The sequence below is a fragment of the Hibiscus syriacus genome, unplaced genomic scaffold, assembly GCF_006381635.1.
Source record: "Hibiscus syriacus cultivar Baekdansim isolate YM2019G1 unplaced genomic scaffold, ASM638163v2 tig00109923_pilon, whole genome shotgun sequence".
Taxonomy (NCBI): Eukaryota; Viridiplantae; Streptophyta; class Magnoliopsida; order Malvales; family Malvaceae; genus Hibiscus; species Hibiscus syriacus.
The window spans coordinates 276,755-299,148 of record NW_024062529.1 but is presented as its reverse complement, the minus strand read 5'-3'; the positions used below and the strand labels follow the sequence as shown (position 1 = coordinate 299,148).

The window sequence follows — 22,394 nt, the reverse complement described above, 5'->3', positions numbered from 1 at the left end:
TTAAAATGAAAAAAGACATAATATTAATAAAGAGTTTATCAAAAAAATATTGACGACCTAAGTAAAAAAACGATAAGATTTTGCTGACCAATAAAGGTAATTTACTCTAAAATTCATATATTCGTTGTTTTCAACAATTCTTTTTATATTTTACTTTTAAAAAATAAAATAATATATTAAATATTTTTTTATAAATATTTATTTGTTTTCATGTCTATTATAATAACAATACTATATATTAAATGAGATTTACCGTTGCTATATCTTATTTAAATCTTCTTTGAAGTTAACATCTAATTATCATTCCTTCACTTATTAAGCATGAAGACATTTAGAGTTCTATGAAACATTTGGAGTTTCATATCCTCCAACTTTTATCTAGATCTTCACATTCGTCGATTAATCATTTATTTTAAGATGTCTAATAGGTTCACATAATATATCTTTATCAAACCTAACATTAGACGATTATATTAGATTTATTGTCAAGCAATCATATTCATTCAGCCAGATGTCTCTACGAGTAACTGTATGACCCTACACCTTACACAATATTAAATGTTCATATATAAACTCTTATTTCTTCTACTCACACACACAACTAAAACTGTTTATAACAGCACCATGAATTATAAATTATGACTCTCCATCCGAATAAGAAGGAATAAATTACCTATAAACCCCTAAACAAATGTTATCGTCAATAAATGTATATTAAGATTAGAATTTTATATAATATATATTCTTTATATCTATAAATATATAATTTAATTTAGAAAAAATATTATACCCAATACATACAAAATAAATAATACATATTTCTCATTTTATTCTCATATTTTTCGTTTTTTCTTATTTACTTTACAACATATATTAAATATATTTGTTTTCGTTCTTCAAAACTAACATTTCCCTTGGGATCGAAACACCGAAATAATTAATAATATTTCATCCAACAACAATGAAAATATAAACATATTCAAATTGTTTTGATATTTTTTGTTTAACTTTGTATTCAATTAAAAGATATAAAATAATCTGATGTATACATATTAATGTAAGAAAAAAAACTTTTTGACATAAGAACAAAATGATCTAAAGAAACTAAGAAAAATATTTCCCTGGCCAGCAAGCAAATTCAATATTCAAAAGGAGCATGGCTATTTCCGGTCATGCCAGAGTTGCCCTCTTGCCTTTTGCATCCCTTGACTGCGAGAAAATTTTCAAATTTATTCAGCGGGTTACTAATGTGAGAAGTTGCAAATATAAGGGAATTTAGTATATACAAAAGAGAGAGATACCTGTGCGGCGGCAGATCGCTTTGAATCCAGAAACTGACTGTAGATTCCATAGAGTCTCCGTCTTTCGGTTTCTGAAACTGACGGTCTTGCCTTCGAAGCAATAGACTTCAGAACAGCATCAGTTATGACCGGCATTTTACCAGGCTCGTTGCTGTTCGCACTGCTCAAATGTTCGTGAACTGCAGCCAGCTGTGCATCTGAGAGAAGAGCTTGGAGATCAGCTCCGCTGAATCCTTCTGTCATATACACGATGGCGTCTAAATCGACATCACTGGCCAATGGCAGCTGCATTGTTTGTGCAAAAACGAAGTATTACAAAGGAAAGAAAACTAAAACATTCAAAGCAAGTTAAATTTCTAGCTCCATATGTAGCAAAACTATTAAAATTGAGAATATCCGTGTCAGACATCAATATCGGACACTCAGCCCATATTCCAATAACTTATATTTCAGTTCCTGTGACGAAACAGAAATAAAAGAAAGCATGGAAAACGTGGCATAGAACATTAAACGGGGATTAGTATGTATCACAAACCTTTCTTGAAAGAACAGTCAGAATATCCAACCTTTCACGCGGATATGGAAAATCGCAGAAAAGGAGGCGATCTAGCCTACCTGGTCTGAGCAATGCAGCATCAAGCAGATCCGGTCTACTGCTTATCAGAAGAATCCAAGTCAACTTTAATGGAAGACATGCAACTCAAAACTACGAAATAAGAAATCCATATCTTCATGTAAGACCTTGAAATCAAAACTTTTATGATCTTTTTAAAAATCTGTACTCTTTGCAAAGATATCCTATTTGGTTATGCTCATGTCGAAATCAAGCATGTGAAGATCTAATTGTTTAGAATCATCGACGTGCATCAAGACATTGCCTAAATTATGAACAATAGTTAACATTGTGGACAGAGATTAACTAGAGATTAATAATAGATACCGATCCCACAGGAAAACTAACCTTGTTGCAGCAAACACGAATACACCAGTCAAAACTTCAACACCATCTAATTCAGTTAGGAACTGTTTGAAAGAAAATAACCATGAGAAAGATGTCATAAGTTCAGTCAAAAAGATTAAATTCAGCAAGTGAAAATACTTACTTGATTGACAACTCGATCAGTTACTCCAGTATTGTCATGTCCTCTCTTAGGCGCAATGGAATCGAATTCATCAAAAAAGAGGAGGCAAGGTGCAGCAGCAGCTGCCTTTGAGAAAATATCTCGAACCTGAAACAAAATGGCATTGAATTATTTGTTTATACCTATTATACTATATAAATCGGGTTTGAATCATAATAAATATTACTGGAATCTTCACACACACACAAAAAGGAAAAAAGAAAGGCATTTGTAATAGAGAAAAGGCTTAATTATACTCTCTTACAGCTTGCTCAGAAGCACCAATGTATTTATTCAGTAGCTCAGGCCCTTTCACTGATATAAATCTTAGTGAACAAGCAGCAGCAGCAGCAGCAACAATGTGAGTCTTGCCACAGCCAGGAGGACCATACAGGAGAACATTAGATCGCAACCTCAAAGGAGCTTTGGCAAATATATTTGGGAACTTTGAAGGCAGTTCTATCATCTGACATTGAAATATAAAAGTTAGTAACAAAGAGAATATGATTCTTTCAGATTGGAATAAAACAATGACTGCTTGAAAAAGTGTAGAAATTTGAGGAACAATATTAGAAATCAACCTGATAAATAATTGAAATAAAAAAATAGACTATTTTTTCGTGGTAGCGTTAAAAGCCAATTTTGCTAACAGTAAAAAAGGTGCAGGTTTATCATATTCTCTTCACATAAATAAATAAAGATAAGCATGCTGAGGAAAACGGAGACAAATAAAGTTTACATTCTGGGTTACGGTAGAAACAAAATCAGTGAAACAATCTAATCTGAACAATCCAAATATTGATTAAAAATAATCATCGGCAATTTAGAAGCCAGAAGGAAAGTTGCACCTCTTTGATAGCATCCCGAATGTCATTGAGACCACCAACCTCATCCCAACCAGAGCGACCAACATCAGGAGCAGATTTCGTAATGTCACGCATGGCAACAGGAAGGAACTCATGCATAGCATGAGAGAAATCATCCCTAACTAGTACAGGCTTCATGTGTTCTTCAGAACCAGAATCAGAAGGCAAAAACCGGCCAACAGCAGCATGAACAGCTCTATCAACCAATATTTCCTGAAATAATGAAATTTCTTGGTATCAACTTTTATGCATCATTTTAGGATAAGCAATGGAAAGAACATGCAATCTCATCCCCCTAAATAACACAGAATGCAACTAATTACATCGGATATAAATTACATGCAGATTTTAAAATGCTGTGAACATTATAAACTAGAGGGATAAAGACATTGGCAATGTAAAGATGGAAGAAAGTGAAAAAATAATCCAGAGGAGAGAAAACATTAATGCCTCTTTAAAAAGAAATACTAGACAAAAGTTCATGCACAAACGAGAAACAAAAATACCAGATCATATGCATCATATCCATCACATTTGGAAGCTACATCAATTACGATATCATCATGACACTGTAGGGAACGCCTCTGAATTTCATGCTTCAATATGGCCCCACGTTCAGAGGCAGCAGGTGCAGGCAGTTGTACATGAAAATCAAACCTTCCTGATAATAATCAAATTCAAGAATGCACAACTATGAGAAAAGGGGAGATGGGAAAATTTTAGAATTGAAGTTTGTTACAATTCCAGTACAAGTAAAGGAAGCTGTAATCCTTAATAAACCAATAAGGTAAAGATGAAGACAAACCTGATGAGCTCAAAGACTGGGGAATACTCTCCAGAGATTGCACAGAAGCTATAAAAGCTACTGGACCAATTCCACAGGAGCTCTTCCTCTTTTCCTGATCAATGTTACAAGATAATCTATTAGCTGACCATAAATAACCAAAACGAGAATACATCTAAGATATAAAAGAAATCGTTGGATCAGGAGCACAATTTTAACTGAACAGAATCTAACATCTGTCAACACTTTGGTATTACCATACACGGGAAAGAGGGGAAATAGCAAATGTAGATTTTTACCCCATATTCATCCATGATATCAGTGAGAAATTTAGTAAGTGAAACAACTGAGGTTGAAGGTTGAGATCCTTCCAAATCAGAAGAAGACTGGATGATGCTATCAAGATCATCAAACATCACAACAGAAGGAGCATGATCTAGAGCTTCAGATATGGAACTTGAAAGTGCTTGACGAATGGTTGGAGGCTTCTCTAAAGAAAGTCCAGAGCAGCTTATAAAGATTCTGTAAGTACAGACCAATATCAAAAGCAGGTTTTACCCTCAGAAACCACCAATAAGAACTAGAAAACCATAACAGAATGGAGATTTTTTCCAGCCAGGGTCAGCCATGCTTAGAGCATTTCCAAATGTCAACACTGAGAAGGATGCATATGCATTTTTAAATAATTTCTTACACATGTGCTAACAGGTCTTCATGTTCTTCGAGGGACTTTGCAACAGCTCTTGCCAATAACGTTCCCAGAACCCTAATAGGAAATAGTATACCAATTGTTATTTAAGTAGGAATTATCAGAATTTATATGTCAAATAAATACAATAAATCCCTCTTAAGAAAACGAAAGAAGCAGGTTTCAAGATAACACAATAAATAAATTATGCACCAACCACTTGATCACAAAACATAAAGAGCCAACAAGTTTCATTTAAGATTTTCAAAGATCAAGTCAGTATAAAGTGATATCTACTTGCAACATCACAAAGCTCTCTACAATATATACTTGGAATTTCACTTTTGTTCTGGAAAATTTTGCAATAACGATGTTTGAAGTTTAATGCATTTTGCTTTCTCCCAAAAGTAAAGTTTAGAGAAAAGCGTGTTTTCTCCTTGATACTTTATCAAAACCGATTTCAAAAGAAGCAAAAACTATAGCAACTCACCGCAGGTCCATATATTAGAACATGTCCAGGAAAAGGAAGATTATAAGTATTAAACCAAATTCCAGAAGAAGGAGCTAGCAACACCATCAATCCTGCATGTGGTATTTGTCAGATGAACATGTCCAGATAAAACTAATTGTACCAATATTATAGTACACTTATAACTAAGGCCTAGAGGAAATTTGTTGGAACATTCAAAGAGAAAAATACCTACTATTGATAACATCAGAAGCAATCACACCCATCCAGCTTAATGAAGATACATTTGTGCTAAACCCCTTGACAGATGTTCTGTCTTTAACAGAACACAAGGACACAGGGTTGCCCAAATTTAGCTTTCCAAACAACTCTATACCTCCCTGAACATCAACCCTCTTGTTTCTATCATCAAGTTCAAGTTCATATGCATTAACTTGTCCATTGTACAATGTTTCCTCCGATATAGTCAGTAGGTATGAAATTTCCAAAGGCAACTTTGTCTTATTTCTCTTCTCCGAAAAACCATTCGATGAGACAAATCCGTAAGTTCCAGAATCATTTATGGTAACCTCAAAGTGAAGTAGACTTTCATTCCCAGAACCAATGTATTAACTTTTGTCCCTGCATTTGAAGTTACAGCATCAACTTGAGCAAGAAACCATGCCTGAAGAAGACATTCTAATCCCTTCTTATTAGTATCTTGATGATTGCAGTCTTCAGCTTCTTGGCGAGGAAATTCACAAGAAAGTGCAGCAACAACATTCTCATGGTTTAACCAATTTACTACTTCCAAAGAGGTTCCTGAACCAGATATTGGAAATGAATTTGGTGTCCTATGAGTTTTATGACCATCAAGCATTTCAAGTCTGTTCCCAAGAGCCTTATCATTTGCAACCATCTTGAAGTGACATGGAGAAAGTGAAATTACAGGAATTTCCTTCTTCAAAGAAGCATTATACCCCTTTAAATAAACCCCTGCATGCATGAGAACCTTCTTTCAAAAATCTTTTTACATAAATGAAAGTGAAAACAGTAATGCCAGGTTTTTCTCCTCTCCTTGAAAAACTATCAAAACAAACATTGAAAAGGTAAAGCAGTGAGAAGAAACACATCGAACAGAAGGTGAGTTCCTTAAGGTGGAAAAAGAAGCACACGTCAAAGTATTTAGCAACAACAGTTTGCATCTACAATTTCCATATAGTAAAATAAATCTAAATGCTTTCAATCAAACAAAAGTAACATATACCATAAAATCAATAAATTTCTTTCCCTTAACACTATAATGGAGCAAAGAATGAAGTTTGAGTCTAAACTCTAAACGATAAAGTAGGTCAGGAAGAGATTGACGCACGCATAGAAACAACCTGGCAGACAATTCAATGTTTTTCAGGATTGATAAATAAACATGTTTAATCTGAATTGTTCTATTCAGAAAAGCATCTTAGCCACTTGTTTAATAATATAAGATTAAGAAGAGCAAAAAAAAAGGCTTTCCAAGTGAGGTAAATACAGTAAGATAAGTAATGGGTTTCTGAAAATAATTCACATACATGAATGTAGTCCTGTTCTCAAATAAAGTCGGAGAGATCGCGTAACCATTATATGTCCTTTAGCGACCAAATCTGAAATTAGAAGGCGAACAATCACTTGACGGAATTCCTTATTATCGGTTGAAATTCCATCATTTACTTCCTTCGAAGCAACACTTCCTTTCATTCTAGAGGCATCATTTTCCAGATTCTTCACACTATCTTTAGATGATAACCTTGGCACCATGACAACCAACTGAAGAGGCTCCAATGAAAATCTTTTAGCTGTTTCTGGGTGAATAAAGGCAACAGAAGTAAGTGCTACCCGTAGCTCAACACCTTTGACATTACTTTTACGGAACAATCTTCTGTCTGAATCTTGTAAGCGAAGCAGTGCTTTTGCACCATGAGATCCTTCTGCAGACGATTCTATGTTGTTTAAGCTTTTCTTACGTCTCTTTGGAGCAACAGCAACTTCAGTTCCAGGAACAAGTTGAACTGTTAAAGAATATCATAAGTTGGGAAAATTCCAACAAACCAAGATTAAAATTGTAGTTGATCGGATTCAACAGCTATATGACAAAAAAAACGTAAATATCGATATGTGAATATATGAAATAGTCGCAAGACATGATTGAGCAAATATAATTGCTGAATTATTTCCACACTGAAATTATGCACTATGGTCGCAACTTATAAATGAACATGCATATAAAATTGGTTCTAAAATGAACTGATGCTTCCACGAACATCTGGAAAACTAAGTAGAATTTTCCGCTAAAAAAGAGATAATCGAAACAATATCATCTTACCCACCGCTTTCTTGGGAAAAGTTGACATGACAAGGAAGGTTATGGTAGCTCGGCCATGTAACCACAGAGGAAATCGCATCCCCTCGTAGACAACCCTGACCTGTATGATTGAAATTCATTGCATAACGTATGTAAAATCCATTAGAAGTTGAGTAAAATGTTTTCAGTTAAGTTGAAATGAAATTCATCAATCGCTCATTTGCTTCATTATAACTACAGTTTGTTAATATTACCTGCTTTAATATTGCATCTTCAGCGTGCTCAGAGTTGAGCTCTAAAATTTCCCAATCATCCTCGGTATGAGGTTCAATTGTGACTAATGTAGCCTTTTGCAAATTAGACGCAACTCTTACTTGAACTGTGGTGCGGTTCGGCAATGATATACATTCAGCAAACTTTTGAGAAACCTTCATAGCCAAATAAAAATATATACACGGAAATTAGAGAAAAGTACGAAAAATCCAAATATAATCGAAGTCTAAACAATAAACAATAAAGCTACATTTGAAAGGGAAAAAAAGAATCTGAGAAAGCTGACTTGGATTTTATGTGTGATATAAGTTAGCTGAGATGTTAAAGGTACAAAACATTTATTTTAATTTCACAGATATGTAAAATAATAATTCATGAATTTGAAAAATGATCAACACAATTATATTAAAATATCTTTGATTATCCAATTACATTATTTTATAAATTGGTTTTTTCTTCTTCTTCATTTTTTTAGAAATCTGGATTCTTAAATACACTTAAAGGAGTAGTTGAAGAGAGTTAGCTTACCTCAATAGCGGTGGAAGAAGAAGTAGCGCCGGACCAAGCGACGGTCCAGGATCGTGGGAGGAGGCGCGTGGGAGGCGAAGCTCGAGAGCGAGAACAGGAGGGAGGAGAGAAAGCGCGTGGACTGAAGGGTTTGGATGAGTAAAAGGGGAAGAGATGCGAAACAGCCTTCTATTCCAGCCACGTGTCTGACCTCAAACTCCATGGCAACGCAAAGCTAAGGTCTGGCCGTCTGGGAGAAAAGAGAAGGTAGAAAAGAAGGGTGATTATGGCAGAAGAAGATGATGTTATTAGTAGGTTGGACTTGGAATCGCTGGCCTAACTGGTAATTCTTTCTCTTTCTCGAGGATTTGGACTTTCTAGGACGACAACTTTTGCTTACTTTTTTTAATTAATAAATGTCACATAATATTTTATTAAATAATAATTCTTAAAAAAATTGAATCAAATGTAACACCACAACGTTACAACTATCTCTGTATTATATTTATAAAATAATCAGCATTACAATAATTGAGGGAAAAAAGAAACTCTTGCCTGTAAATTATGTACAAATAATTATGGTAAGCTTCCTATTATCCTATATGTATATTTGTTGTATTGTTGTGGAGCCCCTAAGTAGGCCTAATGTAATTTGGAGAATAATCTTAAGTATTAAGTAGATTAATCTTAAATTTATTAAGGGACTTCAGTGATTAAATATAATTTTTTCTTAAAATTCTAAATTTGAATAATTATATTTGTAGGATGTAAATATATCTTATCTCAAATCACTTAAATAAAATGTCACATTTTAGAAAAATAAATAATATTTTAATATAAAATTGAACAGTCAAAGAGTCAGTGTGCATTGATGGCAGAGATAGCATCATTCTGACCGCTACTACACATCTTTCGCAAAGGCAAAATTCTTTGAACAGATGATGAGAAAGTAATTATTGATAACCGATCGGAAGGGCCTATATATGTTCTGTATGATAAAGCATACAACTCGCTTATGAAGGGAAAGCTTGTCGGTCATGCTGCCACTCACGTCAAGTACAACAACTAGGTCGATGGATGCATGATCGAAATGTTGAGCATCAACCAGAAAAGGTGGAGCCGCGACGCCAACAAGACTAGGAAAATTTGAAATGGCATCTGAAGCTAAGATAGCAGGAAACTCTGGCAATGTCTTAATAGTTATGTATTTTGCAACAAACAAAATATATTCGCTCAATTCAATACTCCAATTATTTTTCTTCTTTCATTTCAGGCTACTTAAAGACGTTGAATCAAACAACTAGGTTTTCGTAATTTGCAGAAATGTGAATATCGTTATCTGTTATATGCATGTGGTTACTTACTCCATAGTCATATTTATTAAATGTGAAATAAATACTAATTTGTAAGCTGAAAAATAATCATAATGAGTTCAACACACACAAACACGTGTAAGAGATGATATTTCCAATTTATATTAGCATATAAGTTATAGTTTCTAATTTGCAGACAATATGGACATTAACTTATACAATAATGGTATGTTGGATTTATTGCAACTCGTCAAAACAATTAGTCATAAAACATGACATTGAGGCTTGTTTAATAACTTATTGAAAAAGTTTAATCAATTGATAAAGTAATATGATTAACAATTTGATTTTTAAATATTTCTAATAATTCAAAAAATATCTTATAAAACATTTTATATAAAAAAGTATGGAGATTGTCGAGTAATGTAAATAATACATTTAATGTATTTTATTTTGTTTCATTCAGGATTATATTATATCTTAAAATTTAATTTATTGAATAATTTAACTATATTTCATATTTAATTTTAAATAAAATATACTTAGTGGTTAAAAGGTGTGTTGTTCTCTCTAAAGATCTTGGGTTCGAATAGTTACATATATAGGATGTACATCAATTGTCAATCGATAAGATATAATATGAACAGATACAATCTTACAATTATCTTAGACTATTAAAAAAATTAAATAAAATGTCAAATAAATTTTATAATTTAATTATATTACTAGGTTGGTTACGTATCCAACTTGGCTCGTAATTTTGGTTTGGTTTGCTAATCTTGATTAACCATTTAAAATGTTACAAATATCCTTTGCTTATCTCAGGTGCAATTGAATAGGAGGTAACGACATTGAGAAATGTTTCGTACCAAAAATAAAATTAAAAAGGTTAAGCAACAAGATTACAATTGTTTAGACTGATTATTATCTCACGGAATTAATCGAAGTGCTCAAGGAGTTAGGTTCTTACAACTATATAATTAATATATTTACTTCTATGAATTTTGACCATTGATGATATCATAAGTGTGAATAGTCATAGGTCGTTTTAAGTTGGGTTTTTACTCCATTCAAATTGATACAAGTATTCATTATCACATGTCACTTTATATATTTTTTATTTTAAAAGATTCCATTTGATTTAAATTTATTTTGATTTTTGAGATAAGAATTTTATCTGTATGATCCGAAAATATATATTTATTTTATTAGGAAAAATATGAGGGTAAACTACACAAATGGTCGCTAATGTTTGAGTAAGTTTTTGTTTTCACCGTTGATGTTTCAAAAGTCACAAACCGGTCACTAACGTTATCGTTTGTTATAAATTGGTCACTCAACGTTAACAGGTGTTAACATGCACGATGGAAAACATACGTAGACTGTCATATGTTTACCTGGATGGTTAACCATCATAGTAGAGAATTGTTGGAATTCCTTTGACCGGTGATTTACTAAATATTTAATGAAAATTTAATTAATATATAAATTAACGGGGGAAATCAAGGTTTAATAATAAATTTGTTCATTTGTTGCTTTTCAAACATACCATATTGACTCTTTTTTTCTTTTGTTCTTTTGTATGCTCAAGCTCAACAATGGAATAATCCAAACTCAAACCAGCTTTCAACATGGCCCATAAGAGCAAACTAGCAAGAACTTTTCAAAGTGTCATAAACCTGAGAACCGCTGCAAAAATTACTTCAAGCAATAGGATTGGAAATGGCTCCCACGGCGGCTCTGATGTTAACCGAAGAGGTGCTGCCTTGGAAGCTCTGGTGGCCATGGTTTTTGCCAGTGTCACTTCCATCAAAGCTGCTTATGTCGAGTTACAAATGGCTCAAAACTCTTATAACAACGACGCCATTCAAGCCACCGACCAAGCTGTCGTGGAACAACTTAAAGTTCTTTCGGAGCTGAAGCACAAGTTTTTAAAGCATGAGCTTGATGTTTCACCACAAGTCAGTTTGATACTCATTGAGATCCAATAACAATAAAGCTTGATGCGCACTTACGATATCAAAATCAAGAAGCTGAAATATGATATCGAAAGAAAAATTGCAGACATTGCTTTACACCATAAACAACTAAAAGATTGCACATTTTTAAACAAATCCATAGAGAAGAAACTAAACGAAAGTGGGCTTCTTTCAATGTTCGATAATATCAAGTTCACAACGTTGAATTCAAGTGATTTCGTTTAAGTTTTGCATTTTACAATGAAATCTGTTCGTAGTTTCGTGAGGTTGATGATGAATGAGATGGAGATAGCAAAATGGGATGTTGATGCAGCTGCTAAAAGTATCGAGCCTGGTACCATTCTGGAAAAACAAAGCCATCGATGCTTTGTCTTTGAATATTTTATGTGTAAAATAATGTAAGAAGGCTTCGTTTCTCATGTTTTCGAGGTCATAGAGGAGGAATATTTCAAAGAATTCAAGAGCTTGAAAATTGCTCAGCCGAAATCCTTTCTAATTCAAAACCTAGATTCTTCTTTTGCTAAGCTCGCCATAGCCAAGTTCCTCAAGCTTGTTCATCCTATAATGGAATGTTCATTTTCTGGGAACTTGAACCGAAGGAAGCTTGTTATCAATGGTGGGTTTCCAGATATAGTTTTTTTACAACTTATGCAGAGATGGGAAGGCAATTTTGGTTATTACGTTGCTTGGGGTTTTCGATGAGTGAACAAGTTTCAATCTTTCAGTGATGAAGGATTGTAGATTCTCTTTTCTCTCTCAAACCCTTTTTAAAACTCTCTAAAACTGATTCTCTCATCGAGGAATGAAAGAAGGAAAGGTTTAAAGATTTGAAAAGGGATACACTTTTCTTTTATTATTAAACCTTGATTTCCCCCGATTAATCTATTTATTAATTAAATTTTCATTAAATATTTGGTAAAACATCAGTCAAAGGGATCCCAACAGTTCTTCACTGTGGCGGTCAACCATCCACGTAAGCAGATAACGGTTCACGTGTATTTTCCGTCACGTCTATTAACGATTATTAATGTCGAGTGACCAATTTCTAACAAATGATAATGTTAGTGACCGATTTGTGACTTTTGAAACATCGATTGTGAAAATAAAAATTTACTCAAACATTAGTGACCATTTATATAGTTAACCCAAAATATGGATAGAATTGAAAAAAAAGTGAAGTATTATTGTAATTATTATTTATTATATAAATATAATAATTATACTATCATTTTTTGTTGAGCCAATAATGTTTCGTCATAAACTCGAACGACAATCTGATCTCACCCTTTGAAAAACTCAACTCAAAATCAAATTTTACGGAAATAAACTTAACTTGTATTTGATCAAATTAAATCAAAATCCATCAAATTCGTGTAAAATATTTATTCCTAATCACACGAGATTATAAATTATAATTATTGTTATTATTAAATTCTCAAAGCTCTTTAGTTTTTGTTTACTTATATTTCTCTATCTTCTGTCGGCAAGTATCAACTTCTAGATGATTAATTTTTTTCTTCCATATTACCAGCGAGTATTCCATGATTTGCTATATTTTTATCAATGTAATACATGATTTACTATGTGTTTTATATGTATTTATATATAGTGATGGGATGAATATAAGAATTTTATCTTGGGATTGAGATAAAATTAAAAATAATATATAGAATAAAATCATAGATGTAACAAATATATAATTAAAAATAATATATAGAATAAAATCATAGATGTAACAAATATATATACATTAAAAGCTAAGTTGTAACAGAGATCAAGTCGTCAAGTGAATTTTTTTTAATCTTCGGCTGTTAAATTTACAAAATACCAAGGGACTAATATTACGTTTAACCCAATAAAAACAATGCAAGTGAAAGTGAGTTGCCGTTTGCCACCGTCATTGAATGGTCGACATATTGGTGGTTGACACTTATATTATTGTTACGTAGTAACCATGGAAAGTTGAAATTATTTCATGTCTATCAAAATCATAAGATTCATTTTCTTTGTAAAAAAAAATTACAAGATTCATTTGAAAAATGTCCATCAAAATCATAAGATTCATTTTCTTTGTCAAAAAAATTACAAGATTCATTTGAAAATATACATACAATTAAGAACGTGACTTTTACTAGTTGAATCTTAAACTTTGATTTTTTATTGGATAAAGTACACAAATAATCTCCCGATTATAGATGTTGTTTTGTTAAGTCTCTCAATTATTAAAAGTTATAAAATGATCTACTGACTATAGGATGTTGATTTGTTGAGCCCATCGACTTTTAAAAATTACAAAATTATCACTCAGATATTCATATGTTCCAAATTCGTTCTTTTTCGTTAAAAAAATTGATGACAATATGAGTTTGACATTAACCTATTAATTGAGATATGCCATTTATTTGAGATTATGGGATCAATTTATTATATTACAGTTAGTATGTTAACGTCCATCTTAAAAGACATTAATTTTTAACAGAAAATTTACGAGTTTAGAATATATGAATAATCAATAACCATTTTGTAACTTTTAATAGTCGGGAGACTCAACAAAATAATGTCTTAGTTAAGGGATCATTTCATAATTTTTAATAGTTTGGGGACTCAACAAAGATTTACTCTTTAGTTGAGGGACCATTTATGTACTTTACCCTTTTTTATTTTATGAAAAGCCGATTTTTTTAGATAAGTAAATTTTTTATTCATCCAAAATGAATGCAGACTAGCTGCTACAAAACATAACCTATAAACAATTACATCAATCCCCAATCTATACACAATTGCCTATTTGTAACATCTAATCTATTCATATGGCTCCTATACAATTAATTTCTCACAGCTTCTTTAATACTACTAACAATAGTTTCAATCGAACGAATCGAACCTCTAAAGTGCCTGTGATTTCGTTCCTCCCAAATGTAGTAAACGAATTAGTCCAAACCAGCTTAAGGATATGTACTAGTAAAGATTTACCTTTAAGGTTTTGTAGCAACCATTCCTGGTTTAGTCCATAGGAAAGCAGAATAGCACACTAAGCTTCCTTTGCATAGGCATAATCAGAGAATAGATGATTACAAGACTGTCCAAAATTACCATCCATGAAATCAATGAAAATTTTGGAATATGACCAGGAAACCACACAAGGCGATGCCAACTGACCTTATCACACCTACTTTGGATGTTATTCCATATCCAACTAGCTTTGATTTGAGCCCAGTTGCTGCTAGAGCAGAACAACCTCCTAGCTTCACTCCTAAACTTAAACAATTTTGCTAGAATCCAGCTAAAGTGGGCCTTGCAGTCAGCAATCTAGAAATCAACTGATCTAAAGCATTCCAATTTTTTTGGCATAGTTTTTGGATCTCAATTAGTATATTAAAGTGTATGTTTTCTCACTCATGGAATCCAAAGTTTATGTTCAAACTGAGAAAACATAAAATATTTTGAAGTTAAAAAAAAGAAAGAAAAGCACTAAGAAGTAAGAACAAAGTGTGTACTTTTCTTTATTTTATTGCTTATGAAGTCTTTGAAGTATGTAGTTCAAGATCTATCTCTCTTTTTAATTATTTTAAAATATATTAAATTGATATAAAAATTATTCATGTTTAGATTTAAAACTTTATTTTAACGATGATTTTAAACTAATACTAATTAATAAATTAAAAAAAATGTATTTATCAAATGTGTTCAAAAATTAAAAATATTAAACTCGAATAAATTTAGTTTGATCCTTATATTTTTTTTATCGTGATATATTTTATTTTAATATATTTTATTAAAAAATAATGCAACATTATAAGAACATAACACAACATATAATATATATTAAATTTGAAAAAAATTATAAAATATATAAAATATAAAAAAACTATTCAAACCAGTTAAAAACTATGTTGATGATTAAAGTGATTTGAAGGACTCAATTGATATTATACTCTAATACTTTTGGATTTAATTAGATTTTTTCCCATAATTAGATACCAATAAAGAATCTAGACCATAATTTGAGATGCAATTAATCCTTATAAATTAAAAACAAATATTATCATAAAAGTTATACTTAAATCCAAAGTCCATATAAACAATGAAAAAGTAGGGTAAACTACATATTCACAACTGAACTATAAGAGTAATTTTATTTTGACAATTAAGTTAAATTTTTTATCACTCTGGTCACTTAACTATTTAAATAGTATCAATTATACCAGCAACAGCTAACAATTAGTGGATATATTGTTGTGACAGTTAAATAAATTTATATAATTACGTATTTAGTTTTTATCACTTACACATTTTATAAATTTAATATTAATTAACGTAAATTAACATTAAAACTAAATTGATAAAATATATAAATAATAAAAATTAAATTGAAAATTAATGTCTAATTGGTATCATTTAATTTGTTAAGTAATCTCATTGACAACTTTTTTAGTTTAGTGATCAAAATAAAATCACCTCCATATTTATACATGTAATTTATCCGAAAACAATAAAAAGAGGAATTGCTATTTGGAAACAAGTAAAAAGAACTAAGGGTAAAGTACATAAATGATTCCCGACTATAGGATATTATTTTGTTGAGTCCTCCAATTATTAAAAGTTACAAAATTATAATTCAACTATATGGTGTTGCTTTATTTGAGTCACTCGACTATTAAAAGTTATAAAATGGTTACCCTACTATTCATGTGTTCCAAACTTATCATTTTTCAATAAAAAATTTGACGATCATATGAGCTAGATGTTAACATGTTGACTGAGATATAATAGTCGTTTGAGACTCTGAGATCATATTTTATTATTTCATAATCAACAAGTTAACATCTAACTTAGACTGTCGTCAAATTTTCAATGAAAAAGGATGAGTTTGGAACATATGAATAGTCATGTGACCATTTGTAACTTTTAGTAGTCGGATGACTCAACAAGCAACACCCTATAGTAGAAGAATCGTTTTATAACTTTTAATAGTTAGAGGACTCAATAAAGTAACACCCTATATTCAGATGACCATTTGTGTATTTTACCCAAACAAAAGAAGTTTATTTCTTCTATTGGCTGGCTTAATTGACACATTTTCTTTTATTATTATTAATAGGGTAAAGTATAGTAATGGTCACTGAACTTTTCTAAAGCTTTCATTTAGGTCTCCTAACTCTTAAAACTTGTAATACAGTCCTCCAACATTTAGTCCGTTTGCAATATGGTCTCCAACCGTTACACTGCCGTTAGTACGTTTGCAATATGGTCACTGAATTTTTAGGCGCTTGTATTTAGGTATCCCAACTTTTAAAACTTGTAACACAATCCTCAATTTCATTCTAAACCCCAAATTTCAAAATAATTTAATTATATTTTAAACCCTAAATTTTAAAATACTCTAATTTAGGGTTTATAATATAATTAAAGTATTTTGGATTTTGGGGTTTAGAATGCAATTGAAGTGTTTTGGAATTTTGATCATGAATTTGCTATTTGACAGTGTTTACTTCAATATAAATTTGAGGTTTATTGCATATACATCCAACGGCTGTCGTACTTTGAACATGAAAAGTGCATCTATCACGTTTATTGCATAAATCGTTGAAGTAAAAGTAACAAGGCCAATTTGTCTTGTTCGTAGCTGCCGCACTTTGATATGACAATCCAATAGGTTTGGATGGAACTTGAGCATGCACATCCAATGACCGCGAAAATAGTAAAGAGTTTTAGTTCATAGAACTACAACATACAACCAAGCAATAACTAAAATAAACTCATTCAAAAGGAGGACTTAATAAATAATGGGAAAGAGATTCGGTCATAGTCACTCCAAAAGCTAAAGCGTCAAATGGGTTGTTTAAGATAAACATTAGATGCCAAATACAACATTATTAGTTGCAAATGCATTAATGGCCTACCCTTTTAACATATAATTGCTTATAATGCTCCATATTTAATGTTCCTCAATAGCCAAACATGATGATAATCTAAAGTAGATAGTGGAACTAAAATCATAGGACCTCATAATTCTTGTAAATTCATGGCACGTCAACAATAAAAGACACTGTAAAACATAGAGAACACTGCAACAAACATATATATGCCAAAAATGAAGGTGCAAATGTGCAATGACCGTACAACATATAAAGTAGCTGCTTTAAATATACTACCCTGTCATGATGTCTTTCGAGTTGCGTGCATGCAGAATTGTCTTCTAAAGCTATAATTCAATACATATTCAACTGTAAAATTTCCAAAACATGTAAAAAAAAATCCAATTCGTTCACGATATATCAATCCCATAATCAACATGAACTTATTAAAAAGAATATGAGCTCACAGGACGCCGAAAAACACAGGTCGGATCAATACAATTCCCAGTAAACTCTCGGATTGGCGATTTCACTATGTCGATACAACCAATTCCTTGATTTAAAGAAAAACCAAACAAGAAATTAAAAAAAATTTAGCTAACCCTCTTTCACTTCTATTCTAATGGACTGAATATATTTCATAAGGAGTACTAAAAGTTTTGATTAAGAAGAAGGAAATAAAACTAGATGGTTAGGTTCAAAACTTACACTGAATATCCAGATCCTTGACTTAGGATTTGCTAAAATCCTAAAGCAAGCTGCCATCAACTTCAAACTGTCATCCACGCATGTCCTACTGCAGTGTCAGCCAACATAGAGACACCACCAAATACTTCTAAAAGTTGTCATCATCTGGCCATCTCAGCAAATGTGACTGGATGAAACCAATGTCAACACAAAAGATTAAGTTACCTAAATCGTTGAAAAAAAAGCAAATCCTGAAATTACGGGATTAAAGATACTGCTTCAACACTAATTGAAGAAAAAAGTGGATTCGAAACAACCATAAATAGGGAAATTTCAACGGGGATGGAGGAGGAGAGTCAGAGGAGAGGAAGAAGCAAAAGGAAAAAATAGAAAGGAGATAGGCAAAATTCACCAACAAGCAGGGGTTCGATATGTCATCGAAAGCTGTAAATAGGAAGGGAGGATTTGATCAAAGATGAAACCGAGTGAAAACAGATTGTAAGGGTCGGTTCTCAATAGAAAGAGGGGATCTTTCAAAAACAATTTGTAAGAGGGTCATTAATACAAAAGGGTCTCCTGGGATTTTGATTCAAAATCAATAAAATACCAATTTTCCTTCCTTGATTTTTCGTACAAGCAATTCCCCATTTTTATCAACCGACAGCACAAAGCAAGCATTTTAAGGTAACAAATCATATTCATTTTTAGTATAAGTTTTGAAACAAAACAGAATAGAAAGCAGAGGTAAAAAAGAGGAAGCAATATTACCTTGGAGTGGTCGGAGAGGAGTATGGCCACCACGACGTGGTGACCGACCGAGTGATGAACGAGCTGTGGATCTTGATGTACAGCCGCTGTTCGTGAAGAGAGTCAGAGAGGGGGGAGATGTCGCTGGGGAGAGTTTATGTTAGTAAACAAGGTTAGGGCAAATTCTCATCTAAATAATATATTAATCATAAAAATAACAGTGTTTCAATAGTTGTAAAACGTGTTTTGCATAGGGAGGGGTAAATCCTTTGGCTAATCCTTTGAGCTTCAAAGCATTCAACTCGGGTGTTTAAGTTTTTTTTCTGATTATAGCTCCTAAGTTTCATGTGAATTCATTTAGGTCCCTAATTGTAGTTATATTTATATTGTCTCTATATTTATTGCGCATTAATTTCAGTCCCAAGCGTTTTGTATTAACCTTTTATGTTTAGACATTGGAACCTTAAATTGTATGTCTTTTTTAGTCCTATGTTATGTTGTTTATAATTTCTTGTTGTTTTGACTTCTAGCCCGTAATTTGTTAAATTACATTTAATCCCATAGTATGTTCATTTTAATTCTCATGTTATTTTGCACTATGTTCGGTTGCTTTTTGGTATATGCTATTTTTGTCCTTTGTGGTATAAATGTATATATATACATACATAGGTGGCATATTTTGGTCCATATGAAGCATATTTATATTTTTAAACTAAGCGTTATGGTGTGTAAAGTCATGTAAATTTATTTTAATTTAGTCCATTATTAGGATTGATTTCTTTAATTAGTTGCACGTAATGGTTTGCATGTTGATATGTTTTGATATGTACAAGTATACGGATGATTTATTTGCAAATTGGTATGACATTTTTACATGTATTTGTATAGATCCTCACGTGCATCAACCTAATTACATAATCTGATTAATGGTAATATTCGAGCATTTTAATATTGTCGTAAAGTGACTGTCTTAACGGATAAGAAAGTTACTTTTGATAATTTTAAAATGAAAGTCTATCCTATAAGTGACACCAATTAAAACATATTCATTTTTAAATTTGGGGAGAGGAAAAGATCGTATTCTTTTAATTAAATCATCGAGAAAAGACAGTTAGATCGAATCTATGGTCTCGTCTCTTGATATTTAATAATTGACCCTTGTTCTCATTAAATATTGGTAAATAAAATTAATCAATTGCTTGATAGTTTTTTTTTTTTTACTTTTGCATGTGTTTTTAAAGGGTTTTCAAAATAATAATGTTCGATCATAAATAATTAATATTATTATTTTATCTCTAAAATTAGTTTGGGTGTTATTATTTTGAAATTTAGAATGAAATTTCAATATTTTTATTTCGATTGGAGTAGAATCGATTGCTTCAAGGTATGATAGATCATTTCTTCTCGATAGGAAATAATTAATATTATTATTCTTTCATCCAAAATTTTGAAAAATATTATTTTAGGGGATCATAAATCAAATTAATTTTGAACTTATACATTTTATTACAAAGATAATTAATTAATCGACTAGGTACCGATTTAGGGCACTGTGGGGGTGCTAATCCTTCCCCACGTGTAACAGACTCCCGAACTCATTTTCTGGTAACACGGACCTAAATTTGTTGTTTTAATTAAAATTAATTTTATTTAAAATGACAAAACGTTTTGGGTGCCCAATCACACCTTAATCAAAGATTGGTGGCGACTCCTCGAACTGTATTTTTATCATAAAGGAATTTCCAAATTTCGAAACGAGAGGTTTTTAATCACATTCATTTTTAATTTAAATTTAATCTAAAGAGAATAATTAAAACTGGTGTGGTTTCCAAAATCTCACCCGGGAAAAAACCGTTTCGACACCTTTATGATCAACTCCTGCATTTATTAACCGGGTGCCTTTTTTTATACAGTTCTTTCTGCAGTTAATGGTGTCAAAGTTAAGGCTCCTAGTCTTCATGGGAGTATGTCAAATTAGTGTTTTCTCGCTCCCTTTCGATCGTAGAATCCCTTACTATTGATCAAGAGTCATTGAGTTTCTAATTACACGTATCTACAAGCTCAGCCCACCAGCATTTTTCCAGTTACTATTTGTAAATTTGCAGGAAAGCTTATTGTAAAATCACATTTGGACAGGGTTTTTTATAGCTCCCTTTTGAATGGAGTTAGTATAGCCCGTGATGAACATATATATGCATATACTTAGGTGGTGTTTGTTTTGAAGAGATAAAAGGTATGCAGTATGCGAATCACATCTGCAGCAGAAGAGGTGGACCAAAAGTCTGCAATCTGCAAAAAGAAGACTGTTTGTTTTTTAACGTATGCAGACTGTTAAAATAAACTGAAATATAAAATAAATTGGTTTTTTAAACTTAAAAGAGTTTTGCAATACTTAAATTTAAATAATTTTAGTTTTATAATATTGAAATTTAAATAATTCATACTACAATAATAATTTTTTTAAATAAATCAATCCATATTTTAAAATAAATCAATCCATATTTTAAAATAAATCAATTTATTTTAAAATAAATCAATCCATATTTAAAATAAATTTTCCATATTTTAAAATATCAATTCATATTTTAAAATAAATCAATCTATATTTTAAAATAAATCAATTAATTTTAAAATAAATCAATCTATATTTTAAAATAAAATTTTTCATATTTTAAAATAAATCAATCCATATTTTAAAATAAAATTTTTATATTTTAAAATAAATTAATCTATATTTTAAAATAAATCAATCTATTTTAAAATAAATCAATCTATATTTTAAAATAAATTAATTTATATTTTAAAATAAATTTAAAATAGATTTAAATGATTTTAATTTTTCCTGCAGACCTTTGAAGACTTTTGAAGACATAAAACTATGTCTGCACCAAAAAGAGCTCGCACAGACGTTTGAAGAGCTTCTGTCTTCTAAAAAACAAACGGTATGCGAAGCTTAATGTCTGCGCGTGGTCTGCGCGGCGTAGACATAAGAGGTTTGAAGAGGTTGTACTGTGAAAACAAACTAAGCCTTAATTTGGCTTCTCTTATGCATATATTGTGTTTATTGCATGTGTGATTTTGGTGGGACTGTTTGCACTTCAGCATTTGGGACTCGTAGTGTTGGATTTCTTTTTGCTCCTATTTTGTTAGCGTGGCTCTTTTGCATTAGTACTGTTGGAGTTTACAACACCATATACTGGAACCCACATGTAATACGTGCTCTGTCACCATATTATGTATATATTTTTCAAAAAAGCTGGAAAAGATGGATGGAGTTCACTTGGAGGCATTGTTCTTTGCATTACAGGTTCGCCAGTTACCTCTCTTGCCAAGCCTTTTCCAATTAAGGTAAATTTTGTTTAAAATGGTGAATTCCCTTCTTGCAATTTATCAGGCGTTGATGCCATGTTTGCTGATCTTGGTCATTTTTCCCAACTGTCAATCCGGGTAAGTTCCTCCCTGTGCTTGGATTTGAATAATT

The 22,394-nt window shown here is 31.6% G+C and overlaps 1 protein-coding gene and 1 pseudogene across 1 annotated transcript; one reads left to right on the top strand and one right to left on the bottom strand.

The window, feature by feature from the left end:
- Window positions 1-1,099: 1,099 nt before the first annotated feature.
- Window positions 1,100-8,653, bottom strand: LOC120210316 (peroxisome biogenesis protein 1-like). Its single transcript, XM_039209077.1, is given in 20 exon segments — window positions 1,100-1,209; window positions 1,302-1,586; window positions 1,837-1,954; window positions 2,263-2,324; window positions 2,405-2,530; window positions 2,688-2,888; window positions 3,271-3,501; window positions 3,795-3,949; window positions 4,094-4,187; window positions 4,372-4,594; window positions 4,767-4,829; window positions 4,831-4,838; window positions 5,251-5,342; window positions 5,465-5,821; window positions 5,824-6,204; window positions 6,780-7,256; window positions 7,571-7,670; window positions 7,804-7,977; window positions 8,351-8,416; window positions 8,418-8,653. Coding segments are annotated over 20 exon segments (3,387 nt in total). The 5' UTR covers window positions 8,553-8,653; the 3' UTR covers window positions 1,100-1,170.
- Window positions 8,654-11,273: 2,620 nt separating this feature from the next.
- Window positions 11,274-12,349, top strand: LOC120210384 (annotated as a pseudogene).
- The last annotated feature ends 10,045 nt before the right edge of the window (window positions 12,350-22,394 follow it).